Source organism: Ovis aries, chromosome 12 (genome assembly GCF_016772045.2).
Source record: "Ovis aries strain OAR_USU_Benz2616 breed Rambouillet chromosome 12, ARS-UI_Ramb_v3.0, whole genome shotgun sequence".
Classification (NCBI taxonomy): domain Eukaryota; kingdom Metazoa; phylum Chordata; class Mammalia; order Artiodactyla; family Bovidae; genus Ovis; species Ovis aries.
In genome coordinates this window covers 18,463,811-18,489,695 of record NC_056065.1, presented here as the reverse complement: position 1 = coordinate 18,489,695, position 25,885 = coordinate 18,463,811, and the positions used below count along the sequence as shown (strand labels likewise).

The 25,885-nt window shown below is 38.0% G+C and overlaps 1 protein-coding gene across 1 annotated transcript in view; it reads left to right on the top strand.

The window, feature by feature from the left end:
* The window catches only part of USH2A (usherin), a 983,289-nt gene that overhangs the window by 609,169 nt on the left and 348,235 nt on the right, over positions 1 to 25,885 (top strand). Inside the window, exon 39 of the mRNA XM_060396021.1 lies at positions 5,252 to 5,431. Coding sequence (XP_060252004.1) covers positions 5,252 to 5,431 — 180 coding nt within the window. The remainder of the gene's footprint in view (positions 1 to 5,251; positions 5,432 to 25,885) is intronic.

The following is a 25,885-nucleotide window of genomic DNA, read 5'->3' as shown; positions in this document are numbered from 1 at the left end:
CAGGCTCACCTGTCTGTGGATTCTCCAGTCAAGGATATTGGAGTGGGTTGCTGTGCCCTCCTCTAGGCGATCTTGCTGACCCAGGGACTGAACCCTCGTCTCTTCTATTTCCTGCACTGGCAGGCGGGTTCTTTACCACTAGATCCACCTGGAAAGCTCATATAGGTGCATGTATGTCCATAATTATGTATTCCTGATAGAATAACCTGTTATCATTTTTAAATGTCTCTTTATTGCTCATAATGCTTTTTGTCTAACAGTCTGTTTTATCTGATATTAGTATAGCCAATTCTCTTATGGTTGCTGCTTGCATGCTATAGCTTTTCTTTTTCCTTTTTAAAATTTTTTATTCATTTAAAAAATTGTTTTTATTCATATAAACTTTCTTATACCATGACTGTACTAGATTTTGTAGTCTGTAAAGGCAGTCTGGTTTGCAAGTTAACTTTACACTTTCTAAAGATGCATGGTTTAACTAATCAACATTTTGCAACCCAAAGCTAGAATCTAAATGCATCGTTCATAAGGATGCCAAATGAGGCCTGATAATTTCTTCAAGCAAAGGAAATGAATTTGGGTCATTACATTAAGACCACCTTGAACATGGGTTAAATAATCCTAAAACCAGTAATTACGCATGCTGAAGAAGGATCACCATGTGATTCCCCATACGCTCTGGTGTTCTCCTTTAGTAGGTCTGGGTTAGAACTTAGGTGTGCGAAGTACTCCCAGGCTATTTTGACATGAGTGAGCTCTGGAACACAGGTATAGACAGTGTAGTGCAATCCCCAGTTAAAGCTGCAGTCCACGTGGTCACAAAGAGTCAGACATGACTTCATGACTGAACAACCAGTTAAAGCTCAATGGCACAGACCAGAGCTAGAGAAGGTAGATGAAGGGGACTCCAAGCTCACAGTGCTTGGAGGAGGAGTCTTGGGAGTTGTGGTTCCAGAACAATGAATCTTAACCCGACCAGCACCATCCATTTATACTCACAAATCAGGTCAGCGCTGAGGCCGACCAGACAGGAGTGGTCACCTGTGATAGGAAAAGCTTATCACTGTAGCATTTTCTAGCTTGATTCTTGAGGCTGAACCAATGGGGCTGTATTTTCCAGCCCACTGAAAACAAAGTTCATGCAGTGAAAAGTGATAAAGCATAACCCCTTTAAAAGGATCAGAGGACCTACATTTTTAAGATTTTTCCCTTAAAAGCTAAGAACCCAAATTGGCAAAGTTTATTGGAAGAAAGAGAGAGCAGGGAGAATAAGGTGGAGAAGAGCTGAAATCTCTGGGTCCTGTATTGGTTTTGAATCTGGAGATTTTTGAGCTTCAGTGAGGGTTGAAATTCCGTTGTTTGCTCCAAGTCTCTGAATTGAGCTTTATGTTAGTGGAGGTGAAAGAACATTCAATTCACTCAGCTGCATGATTCCTGGAGATGTACAAGTTCTTTTTTGAGCTGAACGAAATGGTTATGTAATTGCATACTTCTCATAATTATTGAGTAATTATATACTTCTTATAATTACTGAGTAATCATTGTTCTATAACTGGGACTTAATGTTACAACTAATTGTATAATTACCATGTATTAATGTTATCCGGGAAACTTAGAATAAAGTGGTACTTAATATATTTCCCCCTGCCATGCCATTTTCAAAGCTGGCAATATTTTTCATTTTACAACTAGAAATTTGCTTCAAAGGCAAACAAACAAAATACAAGGGGAAAAAAAAAAAAAAAAACCCTTACCAGTATTATCATCATAGATGTTAACTCATTGAGCTTACAGTTACACCAGGCTTGAAATGTGTAAAACTGTATTCTCTTGGCTAATTTTTATAATTTTCATTGTTGTCTTGCAATTTGACATCTTATACCACTTTCAAGGAAATAGAGCATTTTCCTGGGTTTCCTAGGATAAGCTGACCTTTTTGAAATTTTAGATCTGGGCATGTGACGTTAGCAGCAATTGTTTCAGCTATTACTGAATATGTTTTTAAGGAACAGGACATTATGGGAACTTGAGAAGATCTTTAGATGTGAACAATGAAATTTTTCTTAGATCATGATTAGAAGGGATTCATGTTAATCTAAAACAAGTTTCTTGAGTGCAAGAACTGTCTCTTACTCATTCGAGGCAAACAGTTATCAGCACCTACTCAGGTCTACTCCCTGCATGCAGTTGGAGCTCCATAATCAAGTTGACCAGTTGTCAAAATTCTATGAAAGCTAGTGAAGCCTAATTTGGAAATGTCTTTTCAGTGCATTAGGAGCTTATCAACAGCTACTTCGTAAGTTTCATAACTTGTTCACCTATCTAGCTGTGTTGTCTATTCCCATTTTGGGAACTTAAACTCATCCTTAAACTGGGACTATGTCTTTATCATGTTTTACCAAAAAGGACTAGAAATTATTAGCCCCTTGTTTTAGCCCATAAGTACCATTTATTTTCTTTGGAACAAACTACTCCTTTGGATATGCCAATTTCAAGTTCAGGGTAATAAATTCTTGCATGAACTAGGGATTTCTTATGCTCATGGAAAACACTTAACCTACCTGTAGACTTCACAGCAATAAAATTTTCATCTATGTTCTCCATCCCAAAGTTACTATAAGTATCTTTTTAAAATTTGGCATATTTTTAAAGTCTTGATCCTCCTTACGCATATTTCATAAGAAGGCTCGTAACTAGATGTGAGTTCTTTTCATCATTTGATCTCATTAATTTTAGAGTTTGAAACTCAACCTGATGAAACAATGGCACAGTGGAAGTAAATGAGATTAGCATTGTTTTATTAATTGAAAAACCTTAGATTTTTGAATAATAATACATGATTGGGTGGAGGTGGGGAGAATGTAGTAGGTAGGTACTAGAGAAAGTAAAATACAGGGTTAGTAATTCTCAATCACTTGATAGTTCTAAATATTTTTCAGAAATGTATCTGTTGCATGGATATAACAACAGATGTATCCTTTCTGCTGTAATGCATTAGTAGATTATCAACAGGTACTTTGTAGGTTTCATAACTTCTTCAGGTACATAGATCTGTTGTCTGTTTCCATTTTGGGAACTTAAAACCATTCTTAAACTGTGACAATGTCTCTATCTTGTTTTACTAAAAATGAATAGAAATTATTGCAACAGAAACAGTAACATTTCTAGCTGCTGCTGCTGAGCATCTCATTTAATGGTCATGATAATATGGCAAACAAAGGAACGTTATTATTCCCAGTTCACAGAAGAAAAATGAGGTTCGGAAATATTAAGTAACTTACAGGTAATTCCCCGGCAGTCCAGATATTAAGACTCAGTGCTTTTTGCTGTTGTGGACCCGAGTTCAGTCCTTAGTTGTAAAACTAAGATCCCACAGCTACCCAGTGTGGTGGTAAAAAAATAAATAAAATTAAGTAACTTACAAAGAGCACACTAATCAAGAATGAAAAGGACAAGTTCAAATGCAGAAACTCTCTAATCACCAAATTTATGTACTTTCCATTGCACTATACTGAGAGTGAGGGAAGTTGCTCAGTTATGTCTGACTCTTCACGACCCCATGGACTGTAGCCCACCAGACTCTGTCCATGGGATTCTCAAGACAAGAATACTGGAGCAGGATGCCATTTCCTTCTCTTGCATTATACTAAACTATGTAAAAATATAATATTTTTGTAAATATTGCAACTGTTAACTTTTGTCTGCTGTACAATACAAGATCACTTTTCATATGTCACCATCTTTACTTTTTAAAACATTTAAACAGTAAAGATTATATCAGTATCCAGAGAGCTTGCAAATATGCTTTCACCTTGAAGCCAGCATCAGTGTTCTTTTATTTGTTTGCTTATATTTGTAGAATGTATATGGGAAAAATTAAAGGTAAAAAGTGTTCTGGCAAAGGAGGGTGGCTATTTGAAGTAAATTTTACTATTTCTAACTATTGTTTTTTCAATCTTTTAAGAGTAAATATAACTAAAGTTTATTAAATTAGGTGATATCTTAAAAAATTTTCTCATGGAAACTTTTCATGAAAGCATCTAACATAGCAAGTGAAATAAATGTTATAATATGCTGTTCAGTTGTCGCCTTATTTTTTAAGTCTAATTTCTAACTCTTCTTAACCTTGAATGTAACCCTGTTGCAGAGAAGATAGAGATAAAACCCTGTTATCAGACAAAAGTATTTTCCTGTATTCTAATCTTGAGATTTGGAGAAGGCCATGGCACCCCACTCCAGTACTCTTGCCTGGAAAATCCCATGGACGGAGGAGCCTGGTAGGCTGCAGCCCATGGGGTCGCGAAGAGTCAGACAGGACTGAGCGACTTCACTTTCACTTTCCACTTTCATGCATTGGAGCAGGAAATGGCAGCCCACTCCAGTGTTCTTCTTGCCTGGAGAATTCCAAGGATGGGGAAGCCTGGTGGGTTGCCATCTATGGGGTCGCACAGAGTTGGACACAACTGAAGCAACTTAGCAATCTAGAGATTTGATTTCCCTGAAGTTTTGGAAGGAGGGTAGCGGTGGGACCCAGTGATGTACTTTCACGGTGATTCTTATATACAGAGAGGCAGCCTCTGCATTTTCCCACAGAGGTTAAAAAAAAAAAAAAGATATTCTGATCAAAGTGGACACATATTACTTCCTATCCCTAGTTACTTTTCAGAATATTGTCACCAATTTTGTTTTGAAGAGGTATTAGATAGAAAGTAGTCAACTAACCTTACATGCAAAATGAACAGAAAATAAACCAATTGGTACTGGTACTAAATGAGACATATAACACATATATGAGTATACTATTTATATCCAGAACCATTCCATTTAGGGAAACAGAGTGTGATTTCCTTCCAGTCTTTACATTAAAGAAAATTCAATAACTTAAAAGAAAACACCTGAAACAATTGTAAATAATCCATTAACTGATCAATTTATATATCTGTACAGTATTTATACTTATAACCATGATATTTGTGATTAGGCTTTATACGGTCTTAAAAATGTCAGTCAAGTTATTCAAATCTCTACACTGGATAAATTGGAAGTTAATAAACATATTAATTCAGGTAACACTTTGTTCAGAAAATAATAAATTTATGTATGTTGATAGCAGCACATGAAATGCCCCTCTGGGTACTGATACAGAGAGCTCTACTTAACACTCTATATTTAGAACCCAAGAAAATACTCAAATAATAGAAGGAAAGAATCCTTAATTATACACTAATTTAAATACTTTTCTTTTTATAATCAGTAGGTGATAACTACACTCTTCTGAATGGCACACGAATCATGCACAGTGGTGAAGAGACCAGCCTTTGGGTGCTCATCAACGGATTGGTTCCTTTTACGAACTACACAGTACAAGTGAATGCTTCCAATAGCCAAGGCAGCTTGATGAGTGATCCTGTAATGATTTCAATGCCTCCAGGGGGTAAGTAAGCCTGTGAGCAACGTTGGTATCTGAATGTATACAAATGCTCTACAACTGTCTCCATTGAATGCCTGTTTATTGTTAGAATTAATTTTTCCAGAACTTAGAGTCTCAGTTGTATTTCTGGTGATTCTTGTTCTTACTTTTATTGAGACCCTTATATTAGTATTATTTTATTGAGATCCCTTTCATCTAGCACTGTGTGTCTGCATACACACGTGTCTGTATGTATGTGTATGTACTCACATATGTGTCTCTTGCTTTATGCATAGTGATAGGGAAATTCTTTTTTGTCTGAGACTTCAATTAGATTCAAAAATTATATTTTAAATTTGTACTGTGTTTTTCTCATACAAGTGGTTTTCATTCCTGTTTTTTTTTTTTTGGAAAACAAGTTTAGATGTATATATAAAGCTTTCATTTGACCAAAAAAGAAAAAAAACAGAGGAGGGCAATAAAATAGGAAAACTCTATTCGCACCACTGGAAAAGCAGCCTTAAATTCCATGTCCTAATGGTTAGAGTTCAGTATCATTTTCACAGGAGAAATGTGACTCAGTCTGGCCATTTCTAACTATTTCTCTGATAAAGATTGACTTCACTTATTCAGAACTATTATGATCTAGATTCAACTCTACCCTTGTTTTAATTGTTTATAGGAACTAATTACTAAGAATAAAACTCTGCCTTAGATTGTTATGTACATTTCTTGAACAGAAAGTACACTTCAGAAATAAGCATGATTCTTGGTTGAGTGTTTAGAAACATGTATTTTTTTAATACCAAAGGAAAAGGACCCTAGGACACCCAGTGTCTGCTCATAGCCCAGCTTCAGGAACCAGTGTGTCCTGTACTAAAGGATGATGTCCTTTTCTCCTTAAGAATGACCTGCAAGTCTGGATAGATCCCTCTGCAGTTGTGAAGAGTGTAAGAGCAGCCAAGGTCTCATCAAGGGAAAGTGAGAGTTAATCTACAGTTTGTATGGAACTTTTCTGCCAAGGAAAAATTCATTACCTTCTATGTCATAAAAATTACTATTATGTGCCTTTTATGACTTTATAAGAATTAATGAGTAGATATTTACCAAAACACTTGAATCTCTAAATAGCAGAAGCCACATTGTTTAAGAAAAGAATGCTGGAAAGAGACCTTTGGGGCAGATCAACTCAGTTGCATATTTTATGAACAGATAATTTTATGAAGAGAGAATTGAATTTAGGTAGGTGCCTGTTTAAGAACTGAGATCAAAACAAAACAAACCTTGGGTATTCCTATCTTCATTTTTCCCTCTAACCCAATGTGTTAGAAGGGATTTAAAAATTGTGATGACTCTATACCCTAGTATATAATACCTTTTATTCATATTTATAGATATTAAAGAGCGATTAGTGCTTTAATGGAGATTTTTCAGTGGTATAGTAACATCTTAACAGAATATGTGAAATATTTGAGTTGCATATTCATTTTCTGGCTTTTACACTTATTTAAATAGCTTGTAATTTACAGAAATTTACATTGCATTCATAAAAGTGCATGTGTGCCAAGTTGCTTCAGTTGTGCCCAAGTCTTTGAGACCCTTTGGTGTGTGAGCCACTGGGCTTCTCTGTCCATGGGATTCTCCAGGCAAGAATCCTGGAGTGGGTTGCCATGCACTCCTCCAGGGGATCTTCCCATCCCAGGGATCAAACTTGCGTCTTTTATGTCTCCTGCATTGGCAGGAGGGTTCTTACCACTAGTGCCACCTGGGAAGCCCAGGGGTAAATTTAATTCATTGTTCATATGTTTAGGAATGTATAATCTAATGGTTTATAATATATGTGTGATTCAGTTAAACAGCAAGCTGCCATTGTTAACTCAATATATACACTGTGTGACTGTATCTGTCAATGGGTTAGTAGAAGAGTTAATATTATACAAACAGAAGGAAATTAAATATTGCTTTATGGTGGTACAGTTGGACTGAAGTCAACTGCTGAATCTTATCTTCATTTCCACTCAGTGGATGCATATCCATGTCATTATCATAATGCTCTGGAAGCCAGCATACAATCATTCACTTCATGTACTCGGAAATCCAGAATTGGGGAGGTGGCCCTTCACCAAAAGAGGAAGCAAAGTGTCTTCAGAGACAGACAGTGATTTCCTCAAGTTTATTAGAGCCATTAGCACATACTTCTCTTTATCATTAGATTGTTGTTGATTACAATTAGGAAACTTATAGCTTTGAAATTATCTTTTTTATGACCTTGTGGCAGTTTAAAGGTGATACCTCATTGATTAAATAGGTTTTAGTTCATGCTTCCTTTTACTTAATGATCTGAAAACATATTATCCTGATTTACACATAAAAATCATGCTGAAAAGCATGTGGCATTCACTAGAATATGTGTGTTTAAGTAGAATTAAATTAGTACTGAGAGTTATTAAAGAAATCTTCCATGCCTTTGTCCAGTGAACTGTGTTTCATACCGAAATGAATAATAAATGAACCGATATATAGAAACGAACCAACTTATAGGCACAGAAGATTCTATATGCTATTTACTTTTCCATTATATTTGGATTATTTTCATTATTGCCATTCCCTTGATTTTCACATTAATCTCTTTTATGGTGATGTTGAATTCCTACTATCTTTCAATGCTGAATTATGTAAGATCTGTGGCCATAGCACCCTTAGCTGTTTTCTTCCCAGCGTAGTTGAAAAACAAGAATAGAAAGTTTGGGCAAAGCAGAAATGCTATTTTTTTTTTTTCTTTATCAAATGTGGCTCTGAAAACCTCCTTTACCGCCTCGATTTGGCTAAGTCCTACTCATTTTTAGGGTTTCAACCCGGAAGTCAGTCCATCAGGAAGTCATCTTTTACCAATCGAGGCTGAGATAGGGCCCTTCTGTGTCCTCGAGTTCAATCGCATAATACTGAAACTGCTTGTCTCATCTGTCACAATCGCTGGTGATAACAGCCTACACAGCAGGGACTGTTTCTTACTCACATTTTTATCTTTAATGCTTAGACCAAACCTGACACTTGGTAGGTGCATAATGAATAATTGGTGGGTGAATGAATAAATAAATAAGTCAGTCAGGATAGCTTAATTACCAGTTTTAAGTTGTAAGCTTATCATTGCTCAGGCCCGCCCAGACTTCCTCTTCTACCTGGACAATCCTTTATTGTAGCCAGCTGTGGAAAAGGTGACCTCCTCTGTGTATGCTTGTCCAGTGCAGAGATGCTGCGGCCAGGCAGATGCAATTGGGGGCCCAAACTGTAAGGAGAGCAGGAGTATTAGAAGTGAGAAATCGTCTCAAATTGTACTAACTCATGACTCCGGGTCCTTCCCTATTGTTTACTTAGGTAAACAGACAGTAACAGACACTGGTTTACATAGGAACTTGGGAGAGGTAAGGGACCAGAGCATAAAGAATTTACCCTGGTACGTCATCTCTTAGGTATTGGTTATGAAACATCTTTCTATTTTGTCTGATAAGAAATATGATTAATGTGCAGTTTTATGTCTGCCGATTATACCTCAACAGGTCTGGGGGAAAATGTCCAACAGTATCTAACTTTGAGCCCTTGTTAGTCCTATCAGATCTTCCTTGTTTCATTAATTGTGCCGTTTAATAAAATTAGTCTTATTTAAAAAACAAAAAACTCTCAATTTGACCACAGAAAATAAAAATACGATTAAACAATATGACAAACACAAGTCATTTTGAAGATGGAAATTAACACAAATGAGATCATGAGACTAATAACTCAGCACATAGATGGACAGTGGCAAATCCCAAACAGCATACACTTTTTGTTTAAAAATTCACTTCAAATATTACTTGGTCAACTGAAGAGTTTGGTGTTTTGCCTTTTTCTTCAACTATGTAGCATACCCTTACCTACTTGTGTGTACTCAGACTTTTGCATTTCTACAATTACTATATTTTTAAACTGTTTGTAATAACATAATGCTCATATTTATCACTAAGATACTCCTAGAAATGAGAAATATCTTTAATCCAAGCTCTTGAATAGCATTACAATGTAGGTTCAAGAGTTCTAGGAAAAGAATTTAAAAAAAATAAAAACAGACTCCAAATGTTAATCCATAAATATGAAACTTTCTTCTGACCTTTACCCCTTCAAGGTCTGGAGTTACTAATGGGGTTAGGATTTCAACTCTTAATGGGGCTCAGTGCATTAGTGTTTTGTATGCATGGAATTCAGCATTCAGTTTAATAAGTGGTTGACATTGGTGATGTCCCTTAATTTGCTTAAATCTAATTGGCTCTTTTATCAGTCAAACCTGTATGGATTGGCAATTGATCAGGAAGGGTCAGCCATGACTCTGCATGTAGTTAAACGATGGAACCACCAGTTAAAATCACAGTTGCATGATAATAAGCCAAGGAAGAACAAATGAGCTTAGAGGAAGGCAAAGAAGCTTAGAAGTTTTGCAGGATCTTCAAGTTCAGAACAAAGGCATTATAGAGTATATAAATTTTAAATACACTGCATTTTGCCTCCAGACTTAAACCTTTTTTTCCAGATGAACTGAAATCTTGTCTGAAACTGTCTTTGTTACATCAAAGAACTACTCAGAAAGCTAAAAGAGACAGAAGAAGCATAAAAGGGCATAGTTTAAAATGATTAGTGACAAATTCCATACTGACGGGCTGGAAACAGATTTTTTTATGAAAGTTTTATATTTTTTCCAAAAGAAACAATTTTATTCTATTTATCTTTTTCTGAACTGCTTTATTGTAACAGTGAAAGGAATCTGGAGCAACCTTAGTTTGTGAACTTAATCCCGCTTTCTCTGACAGTAAATAATCTGTCATTAAAATTGATGAAAATTATAATCTACAAACTTCATAAAAATACTAGGCTGGAGGAATGTATTCCTTTTCCAAAGATGTGATATTAGAAAAGCAAATGCTAAAAAATGCAAATTGGTTGTGAGTGGTTTTTTAGAGTTTATTTTAGTTTTTCCCTCCTCATCTTGACCCCTGCATAATCTAAAACATCCTTGAGAGAAAAAGATTGAAATCTACTTGGAATTAACACTTAAGCACACTGTAAAAGCATAGACTTTGGAATCCTACCAACTTCAATTTGATTCCCTTTTTTTTATTCATAGACTGAATGTCTAGAAGTGAATCCACAGACCTCTCTGAACTTCGGTTTGTTCATCTGTTAAACTGGCAGAATGATGATAACCACTTGATTGGGTAGTCTTTCCCTTCTCCAGGGAATCTTCCCAACCCAGGGATCAAACCCAGGTCTTCCACATTGCAGGCGGATTCTTTACCAGCTGAGCCACAAGGGAAGTCCAAGAATACTGGAGTGAGTAGCCTATCCCTTCTCTAGTTGATCTTCTTGACCCAGAAAACTAACCTGGGCCTCCTTCATTGCAGGCAGATTCTTCACAAACTGTGCTGGTGGCTGAGACAGTAAAGCATCTGCCTGCAATGCGGGAGACCCGGGTTCCAACCCTGCATTGGGAAGATGCCCTGGAGAAGGAAATGGCAACCCACTCTAGTACTGTTGCCTGGAAAATTCCATGGACGGAGGGGCCTGGTAGGCTGTTGTCCATGGGGTTGCGAAGAGTTGGACATGACTGAGCAACTTCACCTTCTTTCTTTCTTTTTCTTTATCAACTGAGCTATCAGGGAAGCCAGAGGACTGAGCAACACAGTTTATCTCACATGCTTAGCACAGTGTCTGTCTTCATAAATATTTGGTACTTACTATTTTCTTTATCTTCCGACTGAGAGTCTTTTTTGGCCTCTTGCAATATTGTGATTTAAAATAAGAAATGTATACATGATCTTGGTCCCTGTTTCTGGCAGGAGCTCCAGAAACCTTTGGAATTTCCTAAGCAGAGCTATAAAAGGTGTCTTTTATTATGTTAATGAGATGACTTTTGGAAAGTACCCAAGGATGGGGGTGGAGGGGGACAGGTTACTGAAGGAGCCAAACAGGTGATCAGAAGGTTGAAACTCTGATCCCACCCACCCCTGACCTCCTAGGAGGGGAGAGGGACTTGAGGTTGAGTTCAGTTCCAAATGGCCAATGATTTCATCATTCGAGTCTCTGTAATGAAGCCTCCATAAAAACCCAAAAGGATAGAGTTCCAGGTTGGTGAACACGTGGCTATTGTGGAAAGCGGGGAGTTCAGCACATCATAGACGCTCTAGCCACTCCTTAAATACCTTGCCCCATCTATCTCTTCCGTCTGGCTATTCCAAGTTGTATCCTTTGTAAGAAACCAGTAATCTGGTGAGTAAATGGGTTTCCAGAATTCTGTGAGCCACTGCAGCAAATTAACAGAAACTGTAAAGGGGACAGTGGTGATGCCAAAGCTCATCTTCCTGAACACCAGTACTGGATCAAATCTCAGAGATAGAGTTTGGGTGAAGTAGAAAAGCTCAGGCTTATTGCTTTGACAGGCAAAAAGGGTCACAATGCCTCAAAAAAAAACAAAACAAAACTGTATGTCCCCCTCTTCTCCCACCCCAGAAAAGATGGTGAGAAGTTTTAAAATAATTGTTCAAAGAGGGTGTGATCAGCTCATGGACATTTTTCTGACAGGTTGGTGGTGAAGTAAGTAGGAGTCAGCATCATCAAACTTTAGGCCTAACTGGTCTGGGGTCTGCATGCTTGTGGGCAGTATACCATCATTAATCATTAACTTCTTTCACTGTGAGTGGGTTTCAGTATCTGCAGATTAGCTCAATGATATTATTGTGTATATCCCTTGAGGGAGACCTAGGACCTTGCCCCAAGACTGCTGTTGACTATTTGTCTCTCCCTGGTCTCACATTCCCTCCCTTCCATGATTAACGACTGCTTGAATATGTCCGCTGAAACTCAGGGAAGGTAATGGAGGCTGACTGATGGCTGTTTCCTATAACAGAAGAAATGGAGGATACAGAAAGGCTTTGTGCCCAGGAGCCCATGGGGCTTTGCTTGGTATCACCTGGAACTGCTAATTTATAGCCAGTCAGTCTGATGTACAGGAGAAGGCAATGGCAGCCCTCTCCAGTACTCTTGCCTGGAGAATCCCATGGGCGGAGGAGCCTGGTAGGCTACAGTCCATGGGGTCACAAAGAGTTGGACATGACTGAGCGACTTCACTTTTACTTTTCATTTTCATGCATTGGGGAAGTAAATGGCAACCCACTCCAGTATTCTTACATGGAGAATCTCAGGGACAGAGGAGCCTGGTGGGCTGCCGTCTATGGGGTTGCACAGTGTTGGACATGACTGAAGCGACTTAGCAGCAGCAGAAGTCTGAAGTACAGGTAATAACCTTGACTTGCCACTGGCATCTTGACTTGAAGGGGATCATCGGAACCTCCAGTTTGTACCAAGCCATTGGAAACTTCCATTAGGTCAGAAGCATGGGTGACAACCTAGACTTGTGAATGGCATCAGAGGTGGCAGGGAGGGTAGCTGGAAATGAGCTGTCTTATGGAATCTGAGGCTTTCTCCAGGTCAGTAGTGTCAGAATTAGTTAATTGCAGGATTCTCAGCTAGTGTCCAGAGCTTGGTTTAGTGGCATGGAGGAACCACTCCCAACAAATACTTTGGATTTGGGTGTGCAAAACCTTTTACCTCTGAAGACTAGACAGTGCCCTGGAGAGAGGGCAAGTGAGGATCAGGGTCTTTTACACATGCTAGAGAAACTAGGGTGATTTTGCCCTGCTCTTTTCTATCCCTTCCTACTTTAGCCCTCAGAGTGACATGAGTGACATAAATATGGCCAGGCCAGTAGCCCTGCTCTGGGGCAGTTTTGATGTGAATTGGATGATGAGACAGGAAGGATGAGAAGTGGTTTTCCTTTTGAAATACCTTAAATAACTCCGTCTATGACCTCTAGATCATAATTTTCAAATGATTTTTACATCAAACTCTCATTGGTTATCTTGGGATTTCAACAGGCAGAAAAGTAGCACATTTTTTTCTTGATGGATTTCTCTTCAGTATTCATGATGAGCCACTTATTATACATAATTTTTGGATTATTTTTTCATTTCCATTATATGTACATTTTTACTCATAAATAAATGCTTTTGTAACTTCATTAATGCTAGCCAAGAGAGAAGAATTTGAATGCTTTTGGTGATTTTTTTAAACCTTTTCCAAATTTGCCTTAACTATATCTTTTTTGAAAAGCGAAATCTTGGAATTGAAAGTTTATTTCATTTTCCACTAAATAGGAAAGCACAATAATTATTCAGACAATACACTTGTGAATAACCAAGTGAAATTTTGCTCTTTAAAATGTAATACATAATTTTTGCCCAATATTATCACCCAAAGAATACCGTTGCTCACTGATTTCTCACAGATCAAACTGCTGAGTTAATTTTCTTTTAGATTTTATTTAATTTTTTAAAGATGTCGATCTTATTTACGTAGTTACTTTATTAGCTGTACTGTTTTTACTGCTGCGTGGGATTTTCTCTGGTTGCAGTGAGCAGGGGCTACTCTCTGGGTTGTGGTGTTCAGGCTTCTCATTGTGGTGGCCTCTCTTGTTGCGGAGCATGGGCTCTAAGTCACGTGGGCTTCTGAAGCCTGGGCATGTGGGCTCATAGCAGTGGCTCCCAGGCTCTAGAGCACAGACTCAGTAGTGCCGTCCATGGGCTTAGCTGCTCTGTGGCAGGTGGGATCTTCCCAGATCAGGGATTAAACCCATGTCTCCTGTATTGGTAGGCAGATGCTTTACCACTGAGCTACTAAGGAAGACCTCTTTTAAATTTTAAAAGATAGAGCTCTTCTTTTAGTTATGTATTACTGCGTACTCAAGCCACCTCAAAACTTAGCAGTTTAATACAGACACTCTTTTATTTCTCATGCTCGGAGGGGTTGTTAGGTTGGGAAGATACAACAAAGTCTAGAGGTGACCACAAAACTTAGCCTTTGGACTATACTATCCATCTTGGCGTGTGTGTGTGTGTGTGTGTGTGTGTGTGTGTGTGTGTGTGTGTGTTCAGTCATGTCCATCTTTTTTCAACCCTATAGACTATAGCCCACCAGGCTCCTCTGTTCATGGGATTTCCCAGGCAAGAATATCAGAGTGGGTTGCTATTTACTACTCCAGGGGATCTTGCTGACCCAGGGATACACTGTGCCACCTGGGTAGTCCCCATCTTGGTATGTTACAGAGTAAATGAAAATTTTTTTTATTAACATTGCAAGTCAGTTGAGAGTAGGTAGATCAAAAGAGTACCTATTAATACTGTACACCGGAAGGAAAGGAAATGATTTACAGGAAGCAGAATGATGACCTGCCCTAGAAGCAGCTTGCTCTCTTAAAAGTTTTTGGACAGTGCTAGCACATCCTTCTCTTAGGTTAATGTCACAATAGCTTTGCCTGTAAACAAAAGAAAGGAAAAATATATCATTGATTATAGACCTTCAGTTGATTAGGAAGTGAGTCTGAGACTTGTGGTATGAATTGTTCAGTGAACTTACTTTTCTCCTTCAGTTTCTAAGGGAAAGAACTGAATTTTCTTTTCTTTCTTTTCTTTCTTTTTTTTTTTTTTTGTCATCTCACTCAAAAACCACCTAAGAGAAGTGGGTTGTAGGTAGCACGGTGGACCAACCATAGGGCAAGTGATATCATTTTTATGACAGGTTGCCTAAGGGAATTAAGAACAATTAGAAGCTCAAAAAGCAGAGATAGGTTTTAAAAAAAAGTGTTGCACATTCAAACTTCATTTTATCGTACACTTTTCTGTAGCTGTAGCAATGAGAGGGCTTGGTAGCTCAGCTGGTAAAGAATCTGCCTGCAATGTAGGAGACAGGGTTCGATTCCTGGGTTGGGAAGATCCCCTGGAGAAGGGATAGGCTACCTACTCCAGTATGTTTGGGCTTCCCTGTTGGCTCAGATGGTAAAGAATCTGCCTGTAATGCGGGAGACCTGGGTTCGATCACTGGGTTGGGAAGATCCCCTGAGGAGTGTATGGCAACCTGCTCCAGCATTCTTGCCTGGAAAATCCCCATGGCCAGAAGAGGCTATAGTCCATGGGGTCGCAAAGAGTTGGACATTACTAAGCACAGCACAGCAATGAGAACTATAAAATATTGCTAAGTCTTCTCAAATCAATTCAGTACAGTGTCAAATGCTATGCTAATAATCCCACCAAATGTAAAAGTTTTCTTGCAGTGTGCAAATATCATCTTGTATTTTCCATTTTTCATCTTCTCTGAATCCACTTTGAATTATTTGCAAGATGTAAGTTGAAACTTCAAGGTGCAAGTGGCCATGACATACTTAAAAATGGAAAGAATGCACAGGATTCAAAATTTTTTAAAAAGTAAGCCATAGATTAGGAATTGAAATAAACCAAAGGCTCAAATGGTATATTACCCTATTCAGAGGGTAGGAGCAAAGATGAGTCTAGCTGCCTTTTATGATGTAAAAGTCACAATGAAGATATAGGATTGTGGGAAATTACATTCTTTACAAGAGTATTCTACTGTATAAACACACTGTCTTTACCTTCATATTAAAAGCTACACGATTTATGTTACATCCAGTTCATATGAATCTTTAGAATAGCTGTACAGAATGTTTTACTCCTGTGTATGTCTTCCAAATGTGCTACTCTTTTTCCCCTGGAAAAATCAACTCGTTCAGAGTAGTAAGGTAGACAAATTCAATGAAGTATTTAAATTCATAATAAGTAGTTTTGGAAACACAGACCAGGGCCATTTAGTTGAACCTGTGCTTTCTCCCAAGTATGTTATGAGAATAAAACCAAAGCATTTGTATCTATCTTGAACAGCTCTCAAATCCTTTTATGAAAAACCTACCTTTACCTTCTTAGAATTGATAGTTTATTTACCCTGCTGTGTGTGTGTGTGTGTGTGTGTGTTTGTAAAATTACATAAGCCAAAGAGAAGGATACTTTTCCATTTTATAATTTGTGGGATTTTTCTCACTTTCCGTATTCACCATCTTGACAATGAACTTCCTGCTTAGAAAAACTCTTTAGAAAGGGACTAACTTCTGAGCCAGGGAGAAGATGGAGGGAACTTTGAAGTGTGCTTACTGTGGACTCAGCAAGCCTCCAGCAAAGGGCTGCCAGCCTCCCACATTTGCATATTCTCATGTGGTTAGTATAGAAATACACAAGCCCCAAAACACAATTAAGTGCAATCTTTAGAACATCCTGGGGCAAGAGAGACACACACACACACACAAAATTAATCACACTTCTACTTTACCAGAGGAGAGGGATGGGAAATATTATCCCTTTATGTTCCATTGATATTGAAAAATCCTATTTTAAAAAAAAATAAGTACAATTCTCCTTTCTGTTTTTTTATCTTGGAATAAAGGTTTATCTATAACTTTAAGGTTAAAAAAAATCATGTCTGTCTGACTGGCTCTGCAGTTTGAAAGCAACTTGAAGTTTTATTTGAATTCTTATAGTGCCCTGAAGAAATTTTTGCTTTATTTTTTAAAAATAATATCTTATTCCTTTTCCTTTGTTATCATAGACAGACTCTATGTCTGTCTTGCATAAAATTCTGTGAGCATTTACCTGTCTGCATAAATACTTTTACAAAAGTAAAATAAGTCCTTTATGTACCTTAGTCACTGAAGGGTTGTATTTCCAATTTTTTCCATTAAGAACTTCAAGAAGATCCCTACTGTGGCTCTAAAAAGATATACAGATCATCCTGAGTCTAAAGGTTCTATGAAAAGTTAATGGAGGGACTTCCCTGGTGGTCCAGTAGATAAGAATCCGCCTGTCAATGGAGGGGACGCAAGTTCAATCCTTGGTCCGGAAAGATCCCACATGCTGTGGAGCAGCTAAACCCCATGTGCTTCAACTACAGAGCCCACATGCCTAGAGCCCATGCTCTGCAACAAGAGAGGCCACCACAAAGAGATGATCGTGCCCCACAACTAAAAAGTAGCCCCCCCTTGCTGCTACTAGAGAAAGCCCATGCAGTAACAAAAACCCATCGCAACCACAAATAAATAAATAATTTAAAAAAAAACTTAATGGAGAATACATTGTGATAACAGTGGGCAAATAGCCACTATGATAGTCATGATTATGAATTAACTGGGCTAAATGAAAGCAGATATATGATGGTGTCCAGTGCACCCCCACCTTGGGATGCTGGAATGCATGCCCAAATTTGAAAAACACTGAGCTAGATCATCTTTAAAATACCTTCAGATAGAACCTAGGACATGATCTTATCTATGACTCTCTGCCACACTCTCACTGGGGCACAGAATTATTGAGTGGAAATAGGTGGAAGGGGCCTGTACACTCAATGTGTTTTTGACCCTAGAAACTCCAAATCCAGGAGGCTTTCCAATGGATGGGAGCTGGCTTGTTGCTGGCAGTCTCCCCGAGTGGGGCCAAGGAAGAGATACCACAGATGACCGGTCCCAGATGCTCGGTCGACTTGTGGCACAAAACAACAGGTGTGGTGTTTTGTGAGCTGAGGTGCATTAAGCGGCTCTCCGGTGCAGACGCTGTGGCTGAGTGTCCTTGGCTCTTCAGTGCCTTCATAGAACATCTGCCTGAAGGAAGCCTGTGTAACGACAGCCTGAGTCTCCTTCATCTGGGGGATTTTCTTTGATGAGCATCTAGTGTGAACCATGAACTTCCAGATGTGCAAGCTGGATTTAGAAAAGGCAGAGGAACCAGACATCAAGTTGCCAACATCTGTTGGATCATAGAAAAAGCAAGAGAGTTCCAGAAAAACACCTACTTCTGCTTTATTGACTACAACAAAGCCTTTGACTGTGTGGATCACAACAAACTATGGAAAATCCTTAAAGAGACAGGAATACCAGACCACCTACCTGCCTCCAGAGAATTCTGTATGCAGGTCAAGAAGCAACAGTTAGAACTGGACATGGAACGACAGACTGGTTCCAAATTGTGAAAGGAGTACATCAAGGCTGTATATTGTCACTGTGCTTATTTAACTTATACGCAGAGTACATCATTTGAAATGTCAGACTGGATGAAGCTCAAGCTGAAATCAAAATTTCTGAGAGAAATATCAATAACCTCAGCTATGCAGATGACACCACCCTTATGGCAGAAAGTGAAGAAGAACTAAGGAGCCTCTTGATGAAAGTGAAAGAGGAGAGTGAAAAAGTTGGCTTAAAACTGAACATTCAGAAAACTGAGATCATGGCATCTGGTCCTGTCACTTCATGACAAATAGATGGGGAAACAATGGACACAGTGACAGACTATGTTTTCTTGGGCTCCAAAATCACTGCAGATGGTGACTGCAGCCATGAAATTAAAAGATGCTTACTCCTTGGAAGAAAAGCTATGACCACCCTAGACAGCATATTAAAAAGCAGAGATATTGCTTTGCCAACCAAGGTTTGTCTAGTCAAAGCTATGGTTTTTCCATTGGACATGTATGGATGTGAAAGTTGGACTATAAAGAAAGCTAAGCACTGAAGAATTGATGCTTTTGAACTGTGGTGTGGAGAAGACTCTTGGGAGTCTCTTGGACCGCAAGGAGATCAAACCAGTCAATCCTAAAGGAAATCAATCCTAAATATTCTTTGAAAGGACTGATGCTGAAGCTGAAACTGGAATACTGTGGCCACCTGATGTGAAGAACTGACTCGTTGGGAAATACCCTGGTTTTGGGAAAGATTGAAGGTGTGAGAAGGGGATGACAGAGGATGAGATGTCTGGATGGCATCACCGACTCAATGGACATGAGTTTGAGTAAATTCCCTGAGTTGTTGATGGACAGGGAAACCTGGCTTGCTGCAGTCCATGGGATTGCAAAGAGTCAGACACGACTGAGCAACTGAACTGAGTCACTACACCTCCTCTGTGGGATTTTTAAATGTTTCCTCAAGTCAGTGACATCCTTATCTCAGAAGCCACGGTTTTCTGGCTATTGAGAACTTATACTTAAAAGGTTTTTCCTTCCAAGAGTTCACAAATAACAGCTCCACAAAGTTGGCTGAAGTTGTTTCCCATGTGACTAGAGAACAATTAAAATCATGTCACCTTTTATTTGATAAAAATCATTTTTTTGCTGTACGGACTACTCAGATAGTACTTTATAAATGCAGGTGTTGTTTTACATCTATTAACTCATATATTTCTCAAAAACTGTATGAGGAAAGGACTACTGTTATCCCTATTTACACATTAGGGAGTTGAGGAAAAGAAATGGTCTTGCAACTAGTTTTGTAGTGTCAGAGAACTAGTAAATAAATGGCAGGGAACATATTCAAACCTAGAGACTGGCTACAGAAACCTGATTCTGAGCCACTGCATTCTTGTTCATTTGAAACATCTTCCACTGACACTCTTATCCTCTCTTGGTTGAGGTAGTACAGACTCCCAGACTCCAGTAGTCAACAGGATTCTGAAGATATGGCTTGGTCTACAGTGATGCCAAATACTATTTCAGCAGTCTCACTTGGTTGGAATATCAGGTATTCACAACTTGTTGCCAATAAACTAAAGAGTTATTCGCAGCTTCAAGACACACACTCTTAAAGTTTATAGTCTAACGAGAAAATCCAGTTAAAACAGATATGTTTATAGCCTTACAATGAAGCACTCAGCAGAAGCAATATTACAAAGGTGACCAGGTAGAGAGCTTTCTTTCTCAGTGTGTGGGTATAAACACTTACATTCCCATCAAGTATTTTGGCCAAATTCTCTCATATGCCCCCATGAATTTATAGCTAACATAAACTCTAGTTAGCAGAAGAGAATGTTAAAGTAACCTTGTATTAATCTATTTAGGAGAAAAGACTCACTTAAATTTTCTGAGAAACAAAACTTTTTCAGTTTTTAGCTTTCAAGTGACGAGTTATAATGTATACTTCTTTCTCTGGTTTATAATAGAAAATTTAATTTTTCATATTTAAATTGCTGTTGCAAAGACTTTTGTGCAGAACTTGTGCAGATACATCTACCCCAAACATTAATGTGGAAAAGTGGTATCATTATTGTTAATTACTAAGTGGTCCTCTCTTTGGGCCCATATTAAAGTTGAATTTCTTGTATTGATGCCCTTTATATATCAAGGGAAAGGAACAGATGTGATCTTCTTATTATACAGAACTTGCATTCTTGTAAAGAGAGTCTTAACTTATCTAATAATGTAAATATGTTAATTTTGTGAACAGCATGAGCATTTAGGGGACTCATTCCACGGCATGGCCACAGGAAGGACCTTGTGAGTCTTCTTGGCCATCAGAAAGGAGCAACACTTTTCTCATGAAAGTCTGAGGTTGAAGGTATATCCACAAGAAAAGACTTGAATCTCATTCACATTTGACTTTCTCATTAAGGAAGCATGTGTCTTAAACTACGCATTTGTTAAGCACACCGACTGCAGGTCTGTCAAACTATATGACTTTGAACTTTACCACCGCCCACCTACCCCGCTGTTTTCATTTATTGATCATGTGACCCCCAGAAAATTCATCTCTTCCTTAGGCCTCCATTTGCTCATCTAAGAAGGAGTTTTGTCATCATGTAACTGTCCTCAGGGGATTTTGGTTAAGGGAGAAAGGATGTGTGTGTGCGCGCCCTGGGAAGATCAGCTGGTATAGACTATTTGTTAAAAGAATGGAAATTGTCATACATAAAGAGCACAAAATACACAGAAACTATTACTAATTGGGTTGAAAATTAAACCAGCCCCAAACATTGAAATGTTGATTTTCCTTGACGATTCCAACCATTGCCTCTGAAAGCTGCATGGAAGGAAACAGCAGACTGGTTGTGGTATATTAAATTATAAGTGAGGACTAATTTGAGGATCAAAGATGCTCCCTGGGAGATATCACTCCACTGGTAGGAGAGGCATTAGCTGTCTCCCTCTGTCTCATGTATTTGTACTCTGTGTCTTGGAAATATCCTTCCCCACAGTTTTGGAATCTTGATGTTTAATTTAACACAAAGGTCTTTGAGACACACAGTGGGGGGTTGTTACGGGTATTTCTGGCATTGAAGAAATTGAAATGTACATGTTTTTTCTCCTGTATCAAAGACAGACAAGAATCTAAACTGACATTTTATATCAAATGAATTATGAACTGTGTACTTTGTACCTAAGGGAACAACAACTAAATTAGAGTTTAAGATTAAAAAGAGAGACAAAAATAGGCTTTTACTAAAACATACAGTAATTTCTGCTATTCTCTCTGATGGTGATATGGCCGAACACAGTCCTTATAGTAGAACCACTGAATGGATGCAAGCTCTTCTGAAATCTCCAAGATTTAAATATATGGGAGAAATTTTCTCAGAATAGCTTAACTTTAGGATCAGTGAAACATTATGGATGATCTGATCTTAATTTTTACGTTTTTGTCAATCTTTCTTGCTTAGGAAAAAAAAATAATATTTGCCAAATTTTACCTCCTGAGAAAATATGGGATTAGATGTTACTTGAAGAACACATAAACTATACACAGGATAAGAATGGTATGACAAAAGTTCCATATTCTATATCTCTACTGTTTCTATGTAACTCCTACATACATAAACGGGCTTCCTGGTGGCTCAGATGGTAAAGAAAATGCAATGCAGAAGACCTGGGTTTGTTCCCTTGGTCAGGAAGATGCCCTGGAGAAGGAAATGGCAACCCACTCCAGTATTGCTGCCTGGAGAATCCTATGGACAGAGGAGCCGGGCAGGCTACAGTCCATGGGGTCACAAAGAGTCAGACACGACTGAGGGATTAACACACACACACGTGTATACAGGCGCTCAAGTAAATTACCCTCATGATTAAGATCATGGATTTTAAAATCAATCAGAATGAGCTAAAATTAAGAAATTAAGTTATACAATCATACATATTTTGCCTCTTTCTTTTCTTTCCATAAAGTGGAAGAAATGGTAGTAAGTACCTCATGAGTTTGACGCTGAGGAAATTATGTATGATAAATGAATGCAAAGAACGTAGCACGGTGCTGGTCACATAATAACTGTGTATTATTTGCAAAGGTATAGCCTCCCAACATATATGACAAGATTGCATAGCAACAGACTAGCATCTTGCTTTTTAATGGCTACTGATTTCTGAAGTACAGGAAGCATTTGGATTAAATTTTTAAGATGAAGATCCTGTCATGTTTATGTAATATACTTGCTAATCATTTTTGAAATTACTAGTTGAAGATTCTTGGGAATTGGGGGTGATCTATGCTTTCTTCTTCCCGGCAAAGCTATGTTTTGATTACCATGCTAGTCTTCAAAAGGAGGTATTGTAATTTGTGCAACATACACATTAAAGTAAGGTTATTAATATTGATACATGTATTTTCTACTTCTGAATTTCCCAGGTACATAAACCTAAAACTGACAAAATTCCTTGGTATTAATTCCATATACTTCTGATACGAGTGCTACACAATTAGTACTTGTGTGGCAAAATTGGACTTCCCTGGTGGCTCAGACAGTAAAGAATCCACCTGCAATGCCGGAGACCTGGATTTGATCCCTAGGTTGGGAAGATTCCCCCGGTGGAAGGCATGGCAACCCACTCCAGTATTCTTGCCTGGAGAATCCCCATGGACAGAGGAGTCTGGCTGGCTAAAGTCCATGGGGTCACAAAGAGTTGGATATGGCTGAGCAACTAAGTATATCACAGTACAGTGGCTAAATTACTTGAAACAAAGAACTCACTAATAGTCTGATTATAGATTTTTTTTCTCATAAACTAAATTACATAGTTATAAATCATGATTTTGGTCAAATGAGCATCATTCTATTATTTCAAATTCTGGGTTCTAATTCTACTATTTAAGAGCTGAAATCTGTTCTTAGATCTTTTAAAGCATTTTTTATTCCTCTGATGACTATTGTTTTATTTTCACTAGTAGAGAACGATAAATTAATGACTTATTCAGGCAAGGGATACCAATATATAATCTGAGTGTCTTAAGGCTAGATATGATTATTACTTGAGTAATTAATCAACATGAATATTAAATCCAATTCCATTGTTAAGATAACTTTTATAACCAATCCTCTCTGGTTCTTTGATCATTAAATGACTAAAATTTTGTCAATTAATCAAAGATTCCTTTATTTCTTGGTTCTTGATTCTGTCCCACAAGAACAAGTAGGTTCAGTAGTACCATAAGAAAGAGTCTGATTCTTAAATATAGTAGTTTAACTACCTAAGTTTTTTCTTTGTTTCTTCTACTGTGGTTCTTAGACACTCAATAAAGGAACGTTTGGTGCACCTTTTCTAAAGAGAGTGGCTTTGACCTAGATTGAATTTACTCATTGCTAAATTGCTTATTAACCTTACTAAGTGTACCTAATTTAAGTTTATAAAGGGGAACTTTTTAAGAGTTATTTAAAATAAAGTGAGTAATATTTTAACTAAAGATAGACTTAGTCCACTAATATTTCTGTGTGTACCTTACATTATTTTTCCATTTGAAGATATATTCTACATTAACGGGCTCAAATAATCAGATTCTCAAGGAAAAAGGACTTAATCTATGCTGTCTGGAAACTAATTTGGGTGAATATCATGGTATTCAAAATAATAGAAAGACTAGGAAATACTATTAGGAATACTAAGATGAACTCAAATGTCAAAAGCAAAGGTTTAAATAGAGTATCTGAATCTAGGATATCTCTGCAAGGAAAAAGAAATGCTCTCATTGGTAGCTTGAGAAGTAACCCCCCCAAAAAAAAAATTCTTCTGGACATTATGACCACCAACTTTAGGGCCCCTAATTAGTCTGACAAAGTGACAGTTCCACTCCTACCAGAACAAATAATGTGTCTAATGAAATTCAAAATCTATATTTTTCTCTGAATGAACTACAATGAACTACAGCATTCCCAGCTTTGGAGTATTTCAAAATTAGCAGAGGATAACTTCTGTCTGTCTGTTTCCTGGTTCACAAATTCACTGAAACTGTCTTGCAGAGTAATTTTAGGCCACTCTTATATCTTAAGCACAAAGGGAAATGAAGGTAGAAGTATGTTGCTTTGGTCCTGTGGATGCTAATGTGAAGTGGAATCTTCCATTTCTCAAAATGGTCAAGAGCAATTAGTATTCAGTGGAGTCTTTTTATTCTGGTGCCCTTGCCTCACCCCTGCCACCCCTTTCTGTATTAGTCTTATTATAAACTGTAGTTGGGAATATTCCTGCTTCCTTTCCATTCTAATTAAAGCATTCTTAGTGAACATGAGGTTAGTTTTTTATTTCATAAAGAACCATAACTAGAGCCAGGGTGAGATCTGCCAAGTGGGTTTTGTATTACTTTTGACAAATATTTGCACCAATTTTGATTGAGGTAGTCTTACACCGATAAAATGTTCTGGTGGGGTTTTAGGTTTCTCTCAGAAATGTAGGTCCACAAGAGTCGGTGAGAGACCAAAAGTAAATGTTATATCATCTTTGGGTTTTATTCAACAAAGTACTCCATTATTTCATCCCCGGGTTGAGAAGTAATTGATACAATTTTAAACAAAATTTTTATTTTATGCACATGCTTTTTAGTCAAGGCTTTTGTCCTAAATACTTCTCTATAACCCCAGTGACAACCTTGAGAAAATGTCATCATTTCTTTAACTTGGATCCATAAAACCTGCAGCCCTTGCTAAGCATCTTGTTTTGCTATTTTTCTCTGGAGACCTTTCTGGGAGCTTTCACAGCTAAAGTTGCCTTAACAAGAGAGGAAAATTTTTTAAAAATCTGAGAATCTGAGACAGACTAAAAAAAGGTTATTTTTCCAAATCTCTACCCCCAAATAAGCATCCTCAAGATTAGAATGACATAATTTTTTTTTTAGTAAATAAGCTTCAAAAATGTCTTCATTTAAAACCTCCTAGCTATAAGATTTCTCACTCTGCAGTGAGAAAGCAGTGTCCACACTCAAAGCTGGTTATTTGGATGCCTGGGGACAGGTGGGGAAGAGGCAGGAAAAGGAGGCAAAACCCGCTCTGTGCCTGTGAGGAGGGGCAAGGTTCTGGCTTAGACAGTCACTTCAAAAGGCATTGCTTAAAGTGATAGGAGTTTGGGTTTTGGAAACAGGTTGCTAGATTCAAACAGCAGTTTAACCACTTATTAGCTGTATGCTTTTGTGCAAGTGGCTTATCTGCTATGGTCTGAATATTTGTGGCTTCCCCAAATCTGGGTGTTGAAACATTACACCCAATGTGATGGTATTAGGAGGTGGGACCTTGGAAGGTCATAAAGGTGAGGCCTCAAAAACCAGATCATACCCTTGTAAAAGAGGTCTAAAAGAGCCCCCTTCCACCATGTGAAGACACAGCCAGAAGGCACTATCCATGAACCAGTAAGTGGGTTCTCAGGAGGCTGCATGGTAAACAGGAACACGGATGGAGTTTCAAACCAAAATACCCATGTTTGAGTCCCAGCTTGGCACTTAGAGCAATCACAAGGAACTGTAAAAACATTATAATACTCAACACTTTTAAA